Source organism: Grammomys surdaster, unplaced genomic scaffold (assembly GCF_004785775.1).
Source record: "Grammomys surdaster isolate TR1022 unplaced genomic scaffold, NIH_TR_1.0 367, whole genome shotgun sequence".
In the NCBI taxonomy this organism is placed as follows: domain Eukaryota; kingdom Metazoa; phylum Chordata; class Mammalia; order Rodentia; family Muridae; genus Grammomys; species Grammomys surdaster.
The window spans coordinates 6,231,742-6,250,937 of record NW_021604786.1 but is presented as its reverse complement, the minus strand read 5'-3'; the positions used below and the strand labels follow the sequence as shown (position 1 = coordinate 6,250,937).

General features: G+C 38.7%; 1 protein-coding gene and 1 pseudogene across 11 annotated transcripts in view; one reads left to right on the top strand and one right to left on the bottom strand.

Moving 5' to 3' along the window:
• The window catches only part of Jmjd1c (jumonji domain containing 1C), a 140,450-nt gene that overhangs the window by 110,621 nt on the left and 10,633 nt on the right, over positions 1-19,196 (top strand). For 9 of the 11 annotated variants that reach the window (XM_028780264.1, XM_028780268.1, XM_028780270.1 and 6 more), the window contains 12 exons: positions 1,842-2,043; positions 3,441-3,655; positions 4,699-4,851; positions 9,268-9,357; positions 9,982-10,109; positions 10,428-10,638; positions 11,094-11,308; positions 11,895-12,173; positions 14,990-15,158; positions 16,002-16,092; positions 16,647-16,777; positions 17,163-17,285. In XM_028780264.1, coding sequence (XP_028636097.1) covers positions 1,842-2,043; positions 3,441-3,655; positions 4,699-4,851; positions 9,268-9,357; positions 9,982-10,109; positions 10,428-10,638; positions 11,094-11,308; positions 11,895-12,173; positions 14,990-15,158; positions 16,002-16,092; positions 16,647-16,777; positions 17,163-17,285 — 2,007 coding nt within the window. The remainder of the gene's footprint in view (positions 1-1,841; positions 2,044-3,440; positions 3,656-4,698; positions 4,852-9,267; positions 9,358-9,981; positions 10,110-10,427; positions 10,639-11,093; positions 11,309-11,894; positions 12,174-14,989; positions 15,159-16,001; positions 16,093-16,646; positions 16,778-17,162; positions 17,286-19,196) is intronic. The other 2 variants (XM_028780266.1, XM_028780265.1) reach the window with 2 other exon arrangements.
• Positions 7,109-7,206, bottom strand: LOC114631898 (annotated as a pseudogene).

Genomic DNA, 19,196 nt, shown 5'->3' with positions numbered 1-19,196 from the left:
TTAAAGAATGATTTATTTTTCATTGTTAGAAGATTTCATATAATTACGTATAGTATCATGTATAAATTTAATATAACTTATTTATAATTAACTGATCATAATTAAAAATTATGATCATATTAAAAATTAATAATTAGAATAAGTTTATAATTAATATATCTTATATATACACATACAGAATGTTTTTAGCACATTTCGTAGGAAGCTACAATAGACTTTGCTTCATTTAGTCACTTGGCATATCTTCAACCTTTTGTTTTAATTAGAGATTGGCTGCCTTTCCTAAATTTTTACATAACTTTACTTATGAGCTGAAATTGTGAAAAAAAATAGAGTGTTTACAATATACTTGTTGCTGTATACACTAGTGACTCCCCTACATTGTAATTAATTTCTGTATCCCTGAGAGCATTCATGGTGTTGGCATATGAGAAGTCAGGGTGGCTTGAGTCTTCCATTTATGTGGCTTGAGTCTTCCTCCTGAGTTCTCTTCCCTAGGGTAGCTGGTTTTGAATTTGTTAACCAAAACGTAAATCATAAAGGTTTTAACTATATAAAAGAAGTAGTGCTAATTTATATTAGCAGTATTTTATTCTCCGACCTATACATCTTAGATAAATTATCAATAAAGTAGACATTTCAAATTAGAGGGTGGTGGTGGTGGTGTGTACTATTTACACTATCAATATGTAGGTATTAGTGGGAAATCTAGATAGGAATTCTGCTCTCAGTTTTGGTAATAAATATTTGGTTTCAGAACCTATGTGTCTTTGATACAATTGGAAAGGATTTGAAAAGAAGGATAGGAAATATTTATTTTTGAGTTACAAATAGTGGGCTGTATATCAAATCTCTGTGATGGATGGTAAAGACAGGGTAAACAAATACAGCTGGTGGCTACAAAGCTTGTTCTTAAGTGAATACCTTTCAGATACTTATAGGTGGAAGTACAGGCATATGTATGCTTCGTTGACTCTCTTGGCCTTCAGGTTGCTCCTGGTACACAGCTGACTAGTTACTTTAGCTAATGTTGTTTCTAACAAGAGTTAGTTCATGCTAAGGAACCGTGATGAAACAGTGGGACTGAGTATGGTCAATGAATTTATCTTTTTGCCTGCAAATCTTAGAGCATAGTCCATTTGTGAGATTGTTTTTCCTTACACTGGAGAAGGTATCTCACTGCGTTTGCAATGTTGAAAGATTGTCTCACAACACTTAAGCTTTATGGACATTCCTAATAGGAAGCAGTTGATTGCTTTGAATTTGCTTTTCAATCATTTCCTTCAACAAAACACCATAATTAATATTGTAGACCTTTTCTCTCTTTCTTCAGAGCCCTTTTAATTTTGTAAAAGATAGTGTCCCCGTCAGTATGTTGATGTTGTATACTATGTTCTTGTCATAAGAGAAAGATGATGATTGTTTTTGGTGGTGGAAGTGGTTTTTGAGACGGTTTCACTAAATACCCAGGCTGGCCTTGAACATGTGCTCATTCTTGAATTTCAGTTACCCACATGCTGGGATTAAAGGCATATGCCTCCATCCCTAGCAACAAGTTTAGTTAGTTTCAGCTAAATATGTACATAATGTGAGTGATTCTTATGTTTGGTGTTATACTCTTATGAAGATGCAGTCTAAAGATTTCATTTCACCGAAGGACTCGGTGCTCTCCTTTCCTGTCTAATGAGAATGGATGAGCAGGTAAACAAAGGAGACTGGAGTCTTTGCAGTTGTCCATCATTGACCTGGAGTTTAGTCTCATTCATCAACCAGAATTTCATTCCAAAGACTAATCCTTTCTGTAACCACAATCCTATTAATGAGCTCCTTCTAACTTACAGCTGGCATTCCTCGGTCAGTGCTGAAAGACTGGCGAAAAGTCAAGAAGCTGAAGCAAACTGGAGAATCGTTTTTGCAGGATGACTCTTGCTGTGAGATAGGGCCCAACTTACAAAAGTGCCGAGAATGTAGACTTATCCGTAGTAAAAAGGGAGAAGAATCAACTCACTCACCAGTGTTTTGTAGATTTTACTACTTCAGGAGGTAAGTCGAAATACAAGAAGTAGCAGGATCTGATTATTTAATATTGGAGCTTTTACTAGTATTCCGAGAAGCCCCTGTCCTGATGCAGGAGTATGTCTTTGTTCTGATATAGTCTAAATGATACTAATTCATGCTGTGCTGTGACAGGGGCTGACACGCAGTCTTTGCAAGTTATGGCTCAATTTACTCATGTTCCCAAATCTTTCTTCGAAAAGATTCGTTCTTCCTCGATCAGAAAGTGTTAGCATTTTTCCCTAAAAATTGTAAGAAAATACCCACTTTAATTTTAAAATTTCTTAAAAAAATGCATGTTTGCCAAAACAGTTTAACATTTACTTAAGTAAAAAGTGTTGTCTATGAATCCAGATAAATGACCTTGGCTATACAGCATAGGAATGGTCATACTTAAACATTGTAGCTAGTATATCACATCATAGTTCGCAAATTTATAGTAAAATACAAAAATCATCTAGATATTAATCTATTTAACATAAATATTGTTAAGTACTTTACATGTAAAAACTTAATAAAAAGGCTAGGTAGCACCACCAGCGAAACTAGTTCTAAGTCTCACATTCTAGACCCCATTATTGTTCTTGAATCCCATCTGTGCTCTTTGGTGCCTCTGTTTATGGCCTTTCGTGGGATGACAGCTGAGCTTTCATTTGAAAGTGAGTACTTAATGAAGGTTCAAGAGACAGGGACATAGTGCACACTCTCTTGCTATAGTTCAACGTATGTGTCAGCAGAGGCAGATCTGAGTGTGAGCCTGGGCTATGTAGAGAGACCCTATCTCAAAAAAAAAAAAGGAAAGAAAGAAAACAAACAACCCCAAAACCCATCCATTGTTTTTACTTGAGAGTCTATAGCTAAGGGAGGCCACCTTGGGAAGGAGTTGAGTGTTAAGAAGTGGTGCTCGTGCATGTGTGAAAGAAATTCCACAGGAATCATGGTAGTAGTTTTGACAGAAGAAGAGAAGCAAAATAAAATAAAAATCACAATATTGCTTTGTTAACATTGGCCAGACGAACTGACTCTGTCTCCCTCATCTTACACATGCAGAGCGTTCCCAGTAGTTAACCAGTGATTGTAGTTACTTAAAGTAGGTAATTGGTGCTGTTCTGTTGAAGGTTGGAAGTAGAGGCTTGTGCGTGCTGGCTAATTGCTGTACCTGTGAGCTTTAGATCCCCAACCCTTGGTTCTTGAAATACCCTAAAACCAGTGCTGATTGTCACTGTCACTAGATAATGCCTGAGACCTTGAAATCGATGAATAACTTGAGTGTGTGTGAGAAACTGTCCTCTTTTATGGTTTATAATTACAACATGTCTATAATGTGGGAGCATAAAAACTAGTTCTCATCTTAGTTTCTAATGTTTTCTGTTTTAATGTTTCAGATTGTCTTTTAGTAAGAATGGAGTAGTCAGAATAGATGGTTTCTCTTCTCCTGACCAATATGATGATGAAGCCATGAGTTTATGGACCCATGAAAACTATGAAGATGATGAAATAGATGTTGAAACCTCTAAATATATCTTGGATATAATAGGTGATAAGTTCTGTCAGTTAGTAACATCTGAAAAAACAGCTTTGTCCTGGGTGAAAAAGGATGGTAAGGAAGTTAATATAACATGCTTTTTACAAATTTCATTCAAAGAATTCTCTCTGTATTGTTTAATGTGGAAGTCCCTCATCTTACCCCATTTTATTGGCATTTTAGCTGTGATAATGCCACCTATTATGGAATTGAGGTTCAGATGTTCCATTTTGAAGCTGAATGGACTATTCATGAAATTGTAATATTTTTCATATGATGAAATTTCTTTGCATGAAAGTTATACAGAGTGTGTATGTATGTGTGTGTGTGTGTGTGTGTGTGTGTGTGTGTGTGTGTGTGTGTGTGTATATGCATATACATAATTCATCACCAGTTTTTTTATATTTGAATCGTCTATATTTTGTCTAACTGCCTTTTTGCAGATAATGTCCTCAAATATCAGGCTTCTAAAGCAGAAAAGTTAACTACTTTGTGCTTTTGTTCACCGAGTAACTTCATTGATTCTGTTTATATAAATGCACAGCTCTTCTCATCAGGAAGTACTGACGTGGCCGATGCTCTCAGTGTTAGCTTTTCTTTACCTTTTCTTCCCTAAAATTAGTGGCTGGTTGTCTGTGTATCTGTGGGAATAATTGGAAATATTTCTGCACCATAACTGAAGAGAGATGGCTATGACTGCTTGCTAGCCGGTGGGGAGGCCATAGACCCCACTAACTATGCTGTACTACACATGATAGAAACCCTGCTTTGTACTATATACAGTAGAAAGCCTACTTTGGATACAAGCCAGCCATCTTAGTGTTTACTTAGGATTCTTACAAAGAGATGTGCTCATTATCAAGAAATGTGCTTTGGGAGCATAATCCCCACAATCAGGGAGTAGAGGCAGGAGGACAGTTAGCTTGTGGCCCGCCTGATAATATGACAGCTGCATATTGAGAAGCTATGTCATAGATAAATAAGAATCTGTTCCTGTTTTACATTAAGACAGTATGGTCATTCTTCATTGATTGTCAATTAATTCTGCTGTATTTCACCCAAAAATGGACCAAACAGAACATGCTTGCCTTTAAAGTTCTGCTTTCTTCCCTTTTCAGCCAAAATTGCCTGGAAAAGAGCGGTACGAGGTGTCCGGGAGATGTGTGACGCATGCGAGGCCACACTGTTCAATGTCCACTGGGTCTGCCGCAAGTGTGGGTTTGTGGCTTGCTTGGACTGTTACAAGGCCAAGGAGAGGAAGAGTTCTAGAGGTGGGCACGTAGTCTGAGTAGAGATACCCTGTATTGCTTATGCCTTTCCTTACTTGTAGGTACGTGACATTGAGGATATTAGTAACAGTTGTAAGCAGCAGCACTCAGCTCGCTTTGTACGTGTCTGCATTTGGAAGGAAGCTCCATCTTCATGGTTTAACCCCATCCACCAACAGCCAACCTGCAGTGAATCCACTCTGAGGCAGAATTTCTTAAGTCACCAAATTCAAATTTAGTTGAGGCTTCGTGCTTTCAGACTCCAGTTCACAGTTCCTGTATCTTTCTAGAATCTCTTAATTCAACAGTCATTCATGTTAAGTTATATTGAGTACTTCTACATGTCAGTCTATAATGTTGAAACAAATTGTTAAGAATATACTGCCATTACTACACATAGATCTTTTGTTTTTGTTTTGTTTTTGTTTGGGGGGGTTGTTTGGATTTTGTTTTCCCATTAATTTATTTATTCACTTTATATCCCAATCACTGAGCCCCCCCTTCACTCCCCCCTCCCCAAGCCTGTCCTCCATTCACCCTTTCCCCTTCAGTTGTGAGAGGGTAGGGTATCACCCCATCCTGGCTCATCAGGTCTTTACAGGAATAAGCCCATCCTCTCCCACTGAGGCTGACAAGGCCTTTTGGGTTCTTGTAGCTAAGGCGAATTTTGTGTCGGTATCCTTCCCACTACTGGGGTTCCTGCCTGGTTACAGGTCCTATGTTCCTACTGCCAGGAGTTTCCGCTAAAGTCTCCCGCATCCCAGATCTCGGGCAAGTCCTAGGGATGCCCATCCCCGCCAGCCTCTGATTTCCCTTCATTCTCCTGGCCATCTCACCTGCTTTTCCCCACACCTGATCCTGACCCCTGTGTGTCCTTTGGAGTCTGTATTACCTTATTCAGGATGATCTTTTCTCGGCCCATCCATTTGCTTGTGAAATTCATGATGTCCTTGTTTTTAATAGCTGAGTAGTATTCCATTGTGTAGATGTACCACATTTTATGTATCCATTCTTTGGTTTCTTGACTATTTGAGATTCCTCTGTTAAGAATTCTCTGTTTAGCTCTGTACCCATTTTGTAAATTGGGTTATTTGGTTTGTTGGTGTCTAACTTACTGAGTTCTTTATATAGTTTGGATATTAGCTCTCTCTGTCAGATGTAGGATTGTTGAAGATCCTTTCCCAATCTGTAGGCTTCTGTTTTGTCCTATTGACAGTGTCCTTTACCTTACAGAAGCTTTTGAGTTTCATGAGGTCCCATTTAGCAATTGATCTTAGAACTTGAGCCATTCCTGTTCTGTTCAGGAAGTTGTCTCCTGTCCAACGTAATCAAGGCTATTCCCCACTTTTTATTTTGTTAGGTTTAGTGTATCTGGTTTTTATGTTGAGGTAGTTGGCCCATTTGGACTTGAGTTTTGTGCAGGGTAATAAATATGGATCTATTTGCATTCTTCTACAAGCAGATAGCCTAGACCACTGTTAGTTGAAGGTGCTATCTTTTTTTCCATTGTATGGTTTTGGCTTCTACCTAGGACTCGTATAAAGTGTCCTAGGTATTCAAGTTTATTTCTGGGTCTTTCATTCTATTCCACTGATCAACCTGTCTGTTTCTGTACCAAAACCATGTGGTTTTTATCAATATTGCTCTGTTGTATAACCTGAGATCAATGGTGGTGATTCCTCCTGACATTCTATTATTGTTCTAGAGTGTTTTGGCTATCCTGAGTTTTTTGCTTTATCATATGAAGTTGAGAATTGCTCTTTCAAGGTCTGTCCCCCTCCCTCTCCAAAAAAATGTGTTGGAAATTTGATGAGGATTGCATTGAATCTGTAGATTACTTTTGGTAAGATGGCCATTTTCACTATGTTAATCCTGTTGATTGATGAGCATGGGAGATCTTTCCATCTTCTGAGGTCTTCTTTGATTTCTTTCTTCAGGGACTTGAACTTATCATACAGATCTTTCACTTGCTTATTTGTGGCTATGTGAAGGGTGTCGTTTCCCTAGGTTCTTTCTGTGCTGGTTATCGTTTGTATAATGGAGAAAAACTGATTTCTTTGTGTTCATTTTATCAAGTTCATTGATCAGCCTGTCTGTTCCTATACCCATGTCATGTAGTCTTTATCACTATTGCTCTGCAGTACAGCTTGAAATCAGGGATGGTGATACCTTCTGAAGTACTTTTATTGTGCAGGATTGTTTTAGTTACCTGGGTTTTTTGTTTTCCCATATGAAGTTAAGGATTGTCCTTTTAAGGTCTGAAAGGAATGCTTCATGAATTTTGGAGTCATCCTTGTACAGAGACTATGCTAATCTCTGTATTGGTCCAGTTTACTCTATGTGCTGCCAAAGCAAGCAGTGTTGTCTTGTCTGTCTTCTTTCTTTGCTTTTGTTTTTGTTTTTTTATTTTTTGTTTCTGTTTTTGAAGACAGGGTTTCTGTGTGTAGCCCTGTCTGTCCTGGAACTCACTCTGTAAACTCAGTGATCTGCTTGTCTCTGCCTCCCAAGTGCTGGAGTGTCACCTCACCCAGCTATACCATGGATCTTAAAGACTGAAGAACACATTTTTATTACAGATATTGAAAACTTTTGTATAATTTTTCACATAAAATGTTATTCATTCAGGGGATATATAACAAGGCCCTGTGTTTGTATCTCTCTCTCTCTCTCTCTCTCTCTCTCTCTCTCTCTCTGTGTGTGTGTGTGTGTGTGTGTGTGTGTGTGTGTGTGTGTATAAAGTCTATATAAGGCTGTTTAAGAAGTGGCTACAATAGTGATATCCAGTTATGCATAAAGCTGGGCTGGAGTGAAGGGATCCTTGGCTTGCATATTAGGAGAAGAGACATGTCTTAGCTCGCATGTCTTTCCATTGGTAGAATTACCCCACTCTCTCAGCTCTTACACATGCTTACTACCAATAAGATCTGAGTATGTAAAAGTATTTCCGAAAATCTACACCGATTTTTTTTTCCTGGGATATAAAGTAAATATGTAGCCGGGCGGTGGTGGCGCACGCCTTTAATCCCAGCACTTGGAAGGCAGAGGCAGGCGGATCTCTGAGTTCGAGGCCAGCCTGGTCTACAGAGTGAGTTCCAGGACAGCCAGGGCTACACAGAGAAACCCTGACTCGAAAAACAAAAAAACAAAAAAACAAAAAAAAGAATTTCATCTGGCATTTAAGTAATTTCCTAGGGTCCTGGGCTGCAGCTAAGAGGCAGGGCACATACTCGGTCCCATTTTATGTATAGAATCTATTTAATACCTTCAATGCATTGTGATGTCTTTGAGACAAGTAGTTACATTGTAACATTTCATTTCTAGTTCTGTAGGCCTTTTGTTTTCCTTTGTCAGATTTTGGAAACAGATTTTATTTTGCTATAGTTTGTCCCCCACCCCACAGCCTTGTCCTACATGAAGGTTTCTTCACCTTTTAAACATGGTGTAATATTTATAATAAATTCAGATAGCTCTGCCATTAGCTTCCATAGTACTCTGTGGGAACTATACAACAGCTTATGACAGACCATATCAGTCTTTCAAGTATATAACATGTGCCTTCCTTTACGTCATTTGACTTTTCCATGAATTGCTTTTATATAACTCAGAGAGGATAGGTGTGGTGCATATGTTACATAGTGACTGCAGGACAAGCAACATTTACAGGTTTCTTTTCAGCTTTATGAAAGCCAGCTTGTAAAGGTAGCACTTGAAGTTTATCAAAAATCAATTTCATTTAGGATTATCATGAAATAACTGTAGAGTTTACATTGAACTGCTTGAGCTTTGTACATGTTTATTGTTTTATTGTTGTTGTGCTTGGGAGCCATGGTGTAAGTGGCTGCCTGTGTCAGTGAGTCCTAGTGTTCTCTGAGGTACATGGAGTACCTGTGCTGTGCCTCACAGTACAGTACATGTAGCAGCCTTGTTTGAGAGCAACAGGAGCAATTACTAATGGCTCTGTATCATGTGCTATCTTACCTGTCTGTGCGTTTTCCTTGCATGTTGGCCTCGTACACGTTAGACACGGGCTGACCCCAAGCCTTGTGTCAGCATTCATTGAACAGTAGCAAAAGAAGGCAGTGCTGCCCTTAAACTTGTATCACTATAAGAAATCTAATCAAATGTGCAACCTGGTCTACAAAGAAAATAGCTAAAAGCTAAAGAAGATTGTCTGCAGTTGAGAATCAGACAAAAGGTAGAAGTGACCCCTGCAGAGAAAGTGCCCCTCTGACCTTTTCGCTGCCTTAATCAATGCTTTTATCAAGATTCACTGGGTGGTAGATTTTTTTGTTGTTGTTGTTCTGACTTTTTAACAGCAGAACAAAATAAAATAGAAAATTATGTTTTCAATTTTATGTAACTATGCAACCATCATTTTTATAAAAATATGAACTTGAAACAAGGTACATTGTCTTACAGATAAAGAATTGTATGCTTGGATGAAGTGTGTGAAAGGGCAGCCTCATGACCATAAGCATCTGATGCCCACTCAGATCATCCCTGGCTCTGGTGAGTCTTCCCGTGTCTTAGCGGTCCTGAGCGCTCAGGATCTGAAGAGCACTTACACTTGTGGAGGCGAGGTGTAATGATTCGTGGCTGTGACCTCAGCAGTTGACACACTCGGGGGTTTATGTGTTTGAGGACAACCTCGGTTGGTAACATTCATAACTTGTATTCATGTGTGTCCCTGGGCCCTGCCTCCCCAAACAAATAAACAAGTACATAATAAAATGGAAAAGTACCGTTTAAGTAATATTGAATTATCTTGTTCAAAATTATAAGACCACTTAAATTTAATAAAGATTGTGGAGAAAAAAAATATTTCTCCCCAGACTTAGTGAAGAAAACCGCACAGAAACTGAAAGAGAGAAATTGGAAAATGATGAAGTTTGGGTTGTACTGATGCTCTCGACAAAAAAAGTTTTAAGTATTCTGATACCTTAATAATTATGCAGTAAGGAAGTAAATATAGATTTCATTGGTGATTCTGTGATAGATAGTACTGAGTAATGACTGGGGAGAATTCCAAAGGCTCCAAGCACTCTGCCTGCTCACGGGTCCTTAAATGTAGCACGGAGAGTGTGCTTATAACCGCTGGTGCTAAGCTCTACTGACTGCTGTTTTGTTTTACAGTGCTGACAGACCTTCTTGATGCCATGCACATTCTTAGGGAAAAATACGGTATTAAATCCCGTTGTCACTGTGCGAACAAACAGAGTTCACAAGGTGGAAATTTTCCTACAATGAATGGTGTGTCTCAAGTAAGTAGAAGAGTCTCTATTCACATACAACACAACAGTTACATGACTTAGCTTTGGGTGTTTGAAACTCAGGTAATAACCAAGCATGATAGATGCTTTTAGTCACAGCAACTAGGAAGCTGGAGCAGGATTGCTGTGAATTCAGTTTCTAGACTGGCTAGTCTGAGATACTGTGGGACTGTGTCAAAAGGGGGGGGCAGGGAGAGGAAACTACTCTTGAGTTTGTGTTTCTATATTACTTGTGTAAATTTCTTATGACTGCTTTTAACCTTGAATAATTGAGGAAACAGTGTTAGTTCAAGTGTCTTACTCTTATAGGTTCTACAGAATGTTCTTTATCACAGTAATAAAACTTCTATATGCCTGCCTGACTCTCAGCAGCAGAACACCCCTCAGAAATCTCAGACTAATGGTGGCAGCAGCCCTGGAAGTGCAAGTACAGACAGCAGGTTGACACCTCCAGAGTCCCAGTCACCGCTGCACTGGCTAGCTGATCTTGCTGAGCAAAAATCCAGAGAGGAAAAAGAAGGTAACTATGCTAAGGGCTTCAGTGGGAGTGTCGTTACTACATATGGCCTGGAAACTACTTTGCTTTCTGCTTTTTTTCAGTGATATCTTAGGATTAAGAAAATATTTGTCCTCTTTTATTAGGAGCCAGTCCTCCTAAGATTGATATCAAAGTAGTTACATACTTATTTATGAATGGGGTTTGCAAAACTGTCAGAGCACCATACTATAAATTAACTATAGTTTCTGCTAGCATTCAACCATTTTTATTGACAACAGAGACAGCTAACAAGTCTGCGGTTCTGAATAAGACCAGAGTTGTGTACATTTAGGGGGTTTAACCCGTCTAGTTTGTGGTCAGGTAAAATGAGTGCTACAGCAGGTTTCTTCTATTCCTCAATAGAAAATGCAAGGAACCTACTGTTTCTGTACTTCAGTATTAAATATATGCATAATTTTTGTTAAATTTTATTTCAGAAAACAAAGAATTTACTCTTGAAAAGGAAATTAAAGACGATGGAGAACAAGATGCCTCTGATTCACCAAATGGCAGCACATCACCTCCAGCATCCCAGAACAGTGAACAGGGTTCAACCCTACGTGATTTGCTGACCACAACAGCTGGCAAGCTTCGTGTGGGCTCTACAGATGCTGGCATTGCTTTTGCGCCAGTGTATTCAATGGGGGCCTCAGTGAGTGTGCTAGCTAATTTCTCTGTGTTAGATTTGTTTGTTGTGCATGCTGTCCAAGCACCCTAACATTTAGCTGCCTGCACTTCTAGCCTCTGCTTTTAAGCTTGGGCCTTACATTTATAGAGAGATTTGATAGTTAGCTACAGCTTTAACAAAACAGATGCAGATGCAAACTAGGCCTGTTCTCATTCTCTTTCTGACTTCAAAGTAAAGTTTTGTGTGTTTTTTCACATGGAAGGCTGGAGAAAGTTCTGTGAGTGCAGAGAATTCTAAGATGAGTTTTCATAATGTGAATGTTGGATTTGTAGTGGGGAAGGCATCAGAACCATATGGGAGTGTCCATGGAGTGCTTGCAAAGCAAGGTTTTTTAATTATCAAAAGCAAGAAGCAGAGTAATTTCCTAAGGAGATGACGTTATAGATGCTTTTAAAGTGTGTAGAGAAAGAATTCTTATCCCTGCACCCTTTGTAGGAGGTCCACACCCGTGTAGCTGTCTGTGCTCCTGAGTCCTCAGAGCTGGTGATTTGTTGCATTACCAAACTTAGGGTCCTCATGGTTTTCAGAAGTTGTTTGGTTTTCTTAATAGAGTGGCAAAGGTGGCCGAACTATGCCTAACATTCTTGATGACATCATTGCTTCAGTTGTTGAAAACAAAATTCCACCAAATAAAACCTCCAAGATCAATGTAAAATCAGAGCCTAATGAAGAACCTAAAGAAAGCCAACACTCTGCCACAAATGAAAGCAATGAGTTTTACCGTGACATACCACATTCTTGGATCTGTGAGCAGCATATTTTATGGCTTAAAGATTACAAGAACAGTAATAATTGGAAGCTTTTCAAAGAGTTTTGGAAACAAGGACAGGTATGTATGGTATACTCCATGAACTGAGGAGTAGACAGAAAAGTTAATTTCTCCTCTGGGGAAATGAAGAAGCCCCAGAATAACAGATTACCAAAATTCTTATTTCTGAATTTACGATTTTGTCCAATGCATGTAATGTTACAGGAAGTAGAGTATTTGTCAGATAGTTTTAGTTTAATGAGTAGTCGTGCATTAGTAATGTATTTACAAAATTCATTTTTTTCTTGTTCTGATTTGTCTTTCAAGTCTTTTACTAGTATGTTTATATTAAAAGTAATTATCTTGAACTGATGAAAATGTAGATGTTTTTCCTTTTAATGCTAGAGAAGTTTTAAAAATAGTTTTGTTGTGCTTTGTTTGTTTTTGACCTTTAGTAGGCTTTGTGTAAAACCAACGTCTGTGCAGTACTAAAGCATGCGCTTTTCTGCTGCATGAACCCCCTGACTTCATCAAATCCTTCTTTCAGTTTTCGGGATTTGAGACGGGGTCCTTCTATGTAGCTGTGGCTGTCCTAGAACTCACTTTGTAGACGAGGGTAGTCTTGATCCTATAGAAATCTGCCTGCCTTTGCCTCCAAAATGCTGGGATAAGAGGTGTGTGCCACCACACACCTGACCTTCATTTCATCATATCTTAAATTCAAAGTTCGATTATTTCTTCCTGCCCAGATAAAATTGATTTTCCATATGATCAAAGTTCATACTTTATATGTGCTTCTGATGTCAAGTACTTATATTCATAAAAAAAATTATGAACAGACTTAATTACCAGCCTCAGGATATTAATATTGCTTAATTTGTTTCTTCCTCTTTAAAAAATTACTAGACTGTTGTTTATTATCCATTATGTACTATGTGTATGCTTTTGTTTCTGTGTAGTCTACACACATGTATAGTGAAAGTTGGTGGACAGCTTTTTATGGTCAGTTCTCTCCTTCCGTCTTGTAGATTTTAGGAATTGTGCTCAGGCTTGGGATAAGCACCTTTATTAGCCGGACCACTTCACCAGCCATACTGTACAGTTAAACACTGAGGATCAATTAGGAGGCTTAGTGAACACGACCAAGATCCATTTTCCTACAGTGATTCTAATTTTAGTGAACATTTTGCTATTCTTTGAACTTTTGCTAGTTGAACAAGGAAGGGGTTAACACATTGCTGAAATCTAGAACCTAGAAGATTGTAAAGGAATTCACAGCTTAAAGTATTCACGATGAAAGGTTCCCTAAATATCTAGGAATTTTAACATACATTGCAGTCAGTAGCTATGATTGAAATTTTAAAATAATTGATAGCCTCCCAGATATTCCAAGAGACTAATTCTAGAGGGGAAGAGTCTGATTAGGAAGTACTGCATATTCCATTAGGATGGTGACAGTAACTTTAGAATTCTACTTGGAATTATCTTAATACACCGTTTAGCTGTCTTTTTACAGATTGGTAAATGGCTTAACTGGGAGTACTTTTATATAGGAACTGTAGTTTGTGAATTGCCAGCAGCAATTACCTAATAACTGAACCTGAGTTGACCATGTTATAAACTGATGGAAACAATATTTAATGGAATATTCAACGTATTATTTTGTGTGTATGGGTGTTTTGCTTGCATGTATGTCTGTGACCCACGTGCATGGCTAGTGCCTGTGAAGGCCAGAAGAGGGCATTGGATCCCTTGAAGCTAGAGTTACAGATGTTTGTGAACCACTATGTAAGTGCTGGGAATCAAACCCTCTTCTTCAGCAAGAGCAGCCAGTGCTGTTAACTGCTGAGCCATCTCTGCAGCCCTTTGTTTTATTCTAAGACGGTCTCACTATGTAGCCCCAGCTGGCCTGGAACTCATTGTATAGATCAGAGTGATGGGGTGAATCTTTAAGAAGTCTTTTGTAATTAAAATTTTTAATTTGAGGCTTTTCTTTAATGATGAAGTTTTAAATGTTTTAGAAAGTTAATGTCTTTTAGAGAGTCTTATAAGTCAGATTTTTAGTTTCTCCATACTGTAGAACTACGTTATTGGAGTAAAAGCTGAATAATTTATCAGTTGAACAATTAAACATAGAGGTATTTTTATATAATTTATTAGAGTTTTTAGAAGTAGTAAATCTTTAGTTACTGGTATTTTTTAAATAGTGTTATAAAATTTGAATTCATGAGATGTAAAAGGCAAGACTGATTTACAGTCAATCATTAAGCTTAAGTATGGCATCAGACCTGTTCCTAGTGTTGTTATCCAGACCCTTCTAGAGGTTAAAAAAAAAAATGTTTTTTGTGTCATAAATTCAGTGTCCACTATGTTTTGATCTTTTTTCCCCAGCATTACTGCAAATACTGCTTAGTTAGAAACAGTTTATACAGCAGCTATAGAAAATTTGCCTATGGATAAAGCATTCTTCCAAAATATTTCTGTTACCCATAAATGCAATATTCATTTACTTTCTGAAAAGTACTGTCCACTGAAATTGTCATACAAAACTACCATTTTGTTGGGTATAGTGGCACGTGTAAATCTCTGCAATCAAAATACTGAAGTTGGGGGACTACATCGCCAAAACCCTGTGTCAAAATGCAATAGAGACCAAATAAATACATACGTACGTACGTACATACATACATGTCCCCATTCCTGCCGTGGCATCCTCCCATTGTTCTCATTCACATGCAAGCATCTTTCCGGGCCAGAGCTATTGATGTAGCCTCTGTTATATTTACAAATTTGCCAGTAGAGCTGAAACTTACCAATGCCATCCACTTGCATGTACACTTAGGCTTTGAAGTGTCTAGGCGCCTTTTAACTATTATTTATTTGTGTTTATTCATAAGCCTGCAGTGGTTTCCGGTGTGCATAAGAAAATGAACATTAGCTTGTGGAAGGCAGAATCAATTAGTCTGGATTTTGGAGACCACCAAGCTGATCTCCTCAACTGCAAAGACAGCATTGTTTCCAATGCCAACGTTAAGGAGTTCTGGGATGGTTTTGAAGAAGTGTCAAGTATGTTGTTTTTCACTGTTGTCTCACCCATGTAACCTTAAGATGATACCTTGATAATGTGACTTCAACTCTTCACCTGGGAAGCAGCTATATTAACATTGTTATTCAGGAGAGCGAGACAGAGGCACACACCTGGGGGTAGTGACATCCAACTGTATCTCCGAACTTACTTAAGAAGAAAGAGACAAGAAGTTCTAGAGTCCTAGGTCATCCTTGGCTACTTAGTGAATTTGAGGCCAGCTGAGCTAATTAAGACCCTGTCTATAAAAGACAAAAAATAATTTAGAAACAAAATAGTGGTTCATAATCCTAACTCTAGTCCTGATTTTTTTTAACATAACTTATACCATATTCCCTAATGGAATTTTGTAACTCCCCAAAATTGTGGAAATTAAATTATATAGTTTATATTAAATACTTTGAAAATTTAAAAGTATAAATGTAAGACCATTAAGAAATGTAAGTAATTCTGAAGAGCAGTTTCTTTTAGATACTAAAAGTAGTTAATGCATGTATCCCATATTCAAATCTTTGGGATGGAGACATGGCTCAGCAGCTCTTGGAGAGGACCTGAGTTTGGTAGCTCACAGCTGCCTGTAAGTAACTTCAGGTCTAGGAGATCCAATGTTCTCTTCAAACTTCCTTGTATATCTACACACGCACACATAAATACACATACAGTACATCTAAAATGTGTTAATTCTGCATGAATGCATGAGGGAAAAAGGCCAACCAGTGCCCACAAAGTATCTGTGTACTACAATTTAATCATTGACATTCTTTCTCAAACACTAATAAAAAGTCCTGAGTTATATTGTAAATAACCAGCTTCTGTCTTTACAGAACGTCAGAAAAACAAAGGTGGAGAAACAGTAGTGTTAAAGTTGAAAGACTGCCCATCTGGAGAAGACTTCAAGACTATGATGCCAGCAAGGTGTGTATGTCATGGGAAGTTAAGCTGGGCTTGTTCCCCGCAAATGCAACTACTACTATAACCATAAAGAGTTGTCTTTGTTTCTGCTTTTTGTTTTGTCTTGTTTTCTCCTCAATAAAAATAAGTAAGCAAAAACCAGAATTTAGACTGTAGCCTCATCAAGGTGAAGCCCTTGTACTGAGGAAGTCTTGTTTGGGTGTTGTGGTGGCTCGTATACTGTATGCCCTTCTGGTACAGTACATCAGTTTAGACTCTTAAGGGATTCTAGAATAGTGTTGCCTAGTTTAAGGAAAGAGTATTAGAGTGTTCTTCACAACTTAAGAATTTTGTACCAGTCAGTGGTGGTGTATACCTTTAATCTTAGCCCTTGTGAGAGCCAGGCAGATCTCTGAATTCAAGGCCAGCCTGGTCTACAGAATGAGTTCCAGAATATCTAGTGCTACATGGAGAACCCTTGTCTCAAACTCAGAAACTAAAAAGAAAAATGGAATTTTGTACTTCCAAATATTTTAAATGCAAGTCTATATTTTAAAAAATTGTATTGTTATCTTTAGATATGAAGACTTTTTAAGAAGTCTGCCATTGCCAGAATATTGCAACCCAGAAGGGAAGTTCAACTTGGCCTCCCATTTGCCAGGGTTCTTTGTACGCCCTGATCTAGGACCCAGGCTTTGTAGTGCCTATGGTAAGTATATGTTCACATTTCTCTTTAAATTGAGACTCTGTGGGAGGATATCAGACTTTAGCCCGAAAGCCAGTTGTCCAGTGAGTTTACTTATTACTAAACCTGTTCTTAAATAATGCTATTGAAACACTTTTCAGTATCAAGTAATATTATAGGAATTGGCAACTAGTATACTTAAGTAATACTTCCTAATTCCTTGTAACATTTCTATGTATTTCTATTGAATTGTTTTGTATGCACCATTTCCATTGATAGTTTGGGGGGCTAGTGTTTAGGGAAAAGTGGGCAAATAAAGCAGACTTGTAATTAATTTGTTATGATGTGTGGGCATAATACCTGTGCATTATCAGGTGCACTGCAGTAAACGGCTTGGTTTCCCACACAGGTGTTGCCGCTGCTAAGGATCATGACATAGGAACCACAAACCTTCACATTGAAGCTTCTGATGTTGTCAATGTTCTAGTCTATGTCGGCGTAGCAAAAGGAAATGGCGTCCTCTCAAAAGCAGGTAATGAACCCTGAAGAGCAGCCACAGGTGCTGCTGGGCTACAGGCTGGCCCAGGAGGGGATTCTGACCTTTGATATTAAAATGTCCTGTTTCTCATGTACAAGACATTGTAATTTTAAAGGTCAGTATTGTTATCTGACCCTTTACCTTTACTAAGTAGTGTATTCACGAGTGCATTTGTGAACTAACTTGAAATTATATGCTGAATAGGTACCAGCTCTTGGGGAGTGAAGTGCCATTTGTAATTGTAATCATCCCACCCCTCATTGGATTCAGAGGAAAAAGGAAGCTTGTAAATACAAGTGGCCATTTCCTATATTCATAGATTTTACTTTTTCTCTAGAACTTTGCTGTACCAGCTGTCCCCATCCTTTTCATAGTTACAGTCGTGGCTGTTAACCCTTTCCTCTCCACTGATTCTCTTTAAAGTAGATTTGTGCCGGGCAGTGGTGGCGCGCCTTTAATCCCAGCACTTGGGAGGCAGAGGCAGGCGGATTTCTGAGTTCGAGGCCAGCCTGGTCTACAGAGTGAGATCGAGGACAGCCAGGGCTACACAGAGAAACCCTGTCTCAAAAAAACCAAAAAAAAAAAACAAGTAGGTTTGTATTGCTCGGTGAGGGGATTATGTGCCGAGCTAGTCAGTGACACTGCAGTTAAAAAATAAGATCAGACTCTCAGCTATTGTTTCCTTCTCGGAAGTGAAAGTTTTAGAGGCAAGTACTTATAACAAGGCAAATAAACTAAAATTTGAGTCAAATTGTGTTGGCATAATATCTGCACACTATTAGATGTATCCAGCACGCTGTAATAAAACATGTCCCTGTCTCTGTACCTTAGTCGATGTTACTCCTTCACCCACCCACCCACACATACACTCTCTGCCATTCCAGTGCACCCAGGCTTGTCTAGATGCGTGGTTGAATTAACTGTTTCTCTTGCTTTTGCTGACACATATTTGGATAGTTAGTTGTTTCTCTATGCCTATTCCTCACCTGCCTCCTGTCGTGATGGGTGGAAGTCTTACTGCCTTTTCACATTTTGGACTTGGGTGCTCTGGCCTGTTTCTGACACCTCATGACCAGACTTTGCTAGAGCTGTAGATGTAGCTTTTTATTTCGTTCTTCAGCTCTGCCTAGCTCAGTAGTTATACAGTCGAGTGGCTCAGCTGTTAGCTGTGAAGGAGTTGTTCTCATATGCACTGAATTTGATGTACATTTGACAGTAATCCATGAGCTCAACTTTCTCATCAAAGCTGGGAGGCTTTAACTGTTGAGCTCTTAACGCTTACTACAGTGACACACCCCCAACCCTGTTCTGCCCAGAAACCTAGAGAGTCAGTGGCACGTTGGAGTTGTAGTCCCCAGTGCTAACCCAGACTTAGAAACCACTTTTGGTTCAGGCGACACATCTTTCCTTGAGTTCTGATGCTTCACTTAGTTGCCTCTTTTATGTCAGTTCACTGTGGGTGTGAGTGCCCTTGAAGTGTATGACACGCATGCAGAATTCATTGCAGCCAGCAGAGGGTATAGGATCCACTGGAACTACAGTTAAAAGGGGCCTTGTGGATGCTGGGAATCGAATCAAACCTACAGCCTCTGCTAGAGCAGCAAGGACTCTTAGCTGTGGAATCATTTCTTTGGCCCCTCTGCTGTATTGAAATGTTCCTCTAGCATCTTTTTCACTCTGAAGAACTTAACCCCTGCTGTTTGCAGTATTATTCATTCATGGCCTAACACTGGGTCTCTGTCGCCTCCTTATCCCCATCTCCCTCTTCCTAACATACTTGCTCTTTTGAGAAAACTTTGCTTTCTTTATAATTCTATGGCTTTTGATCTCAGATGTATACACAGAGGGATGTTTTAGGATTATATTCATAATTAAACATCTCAAGAAATACTGGCTTACTTGAAC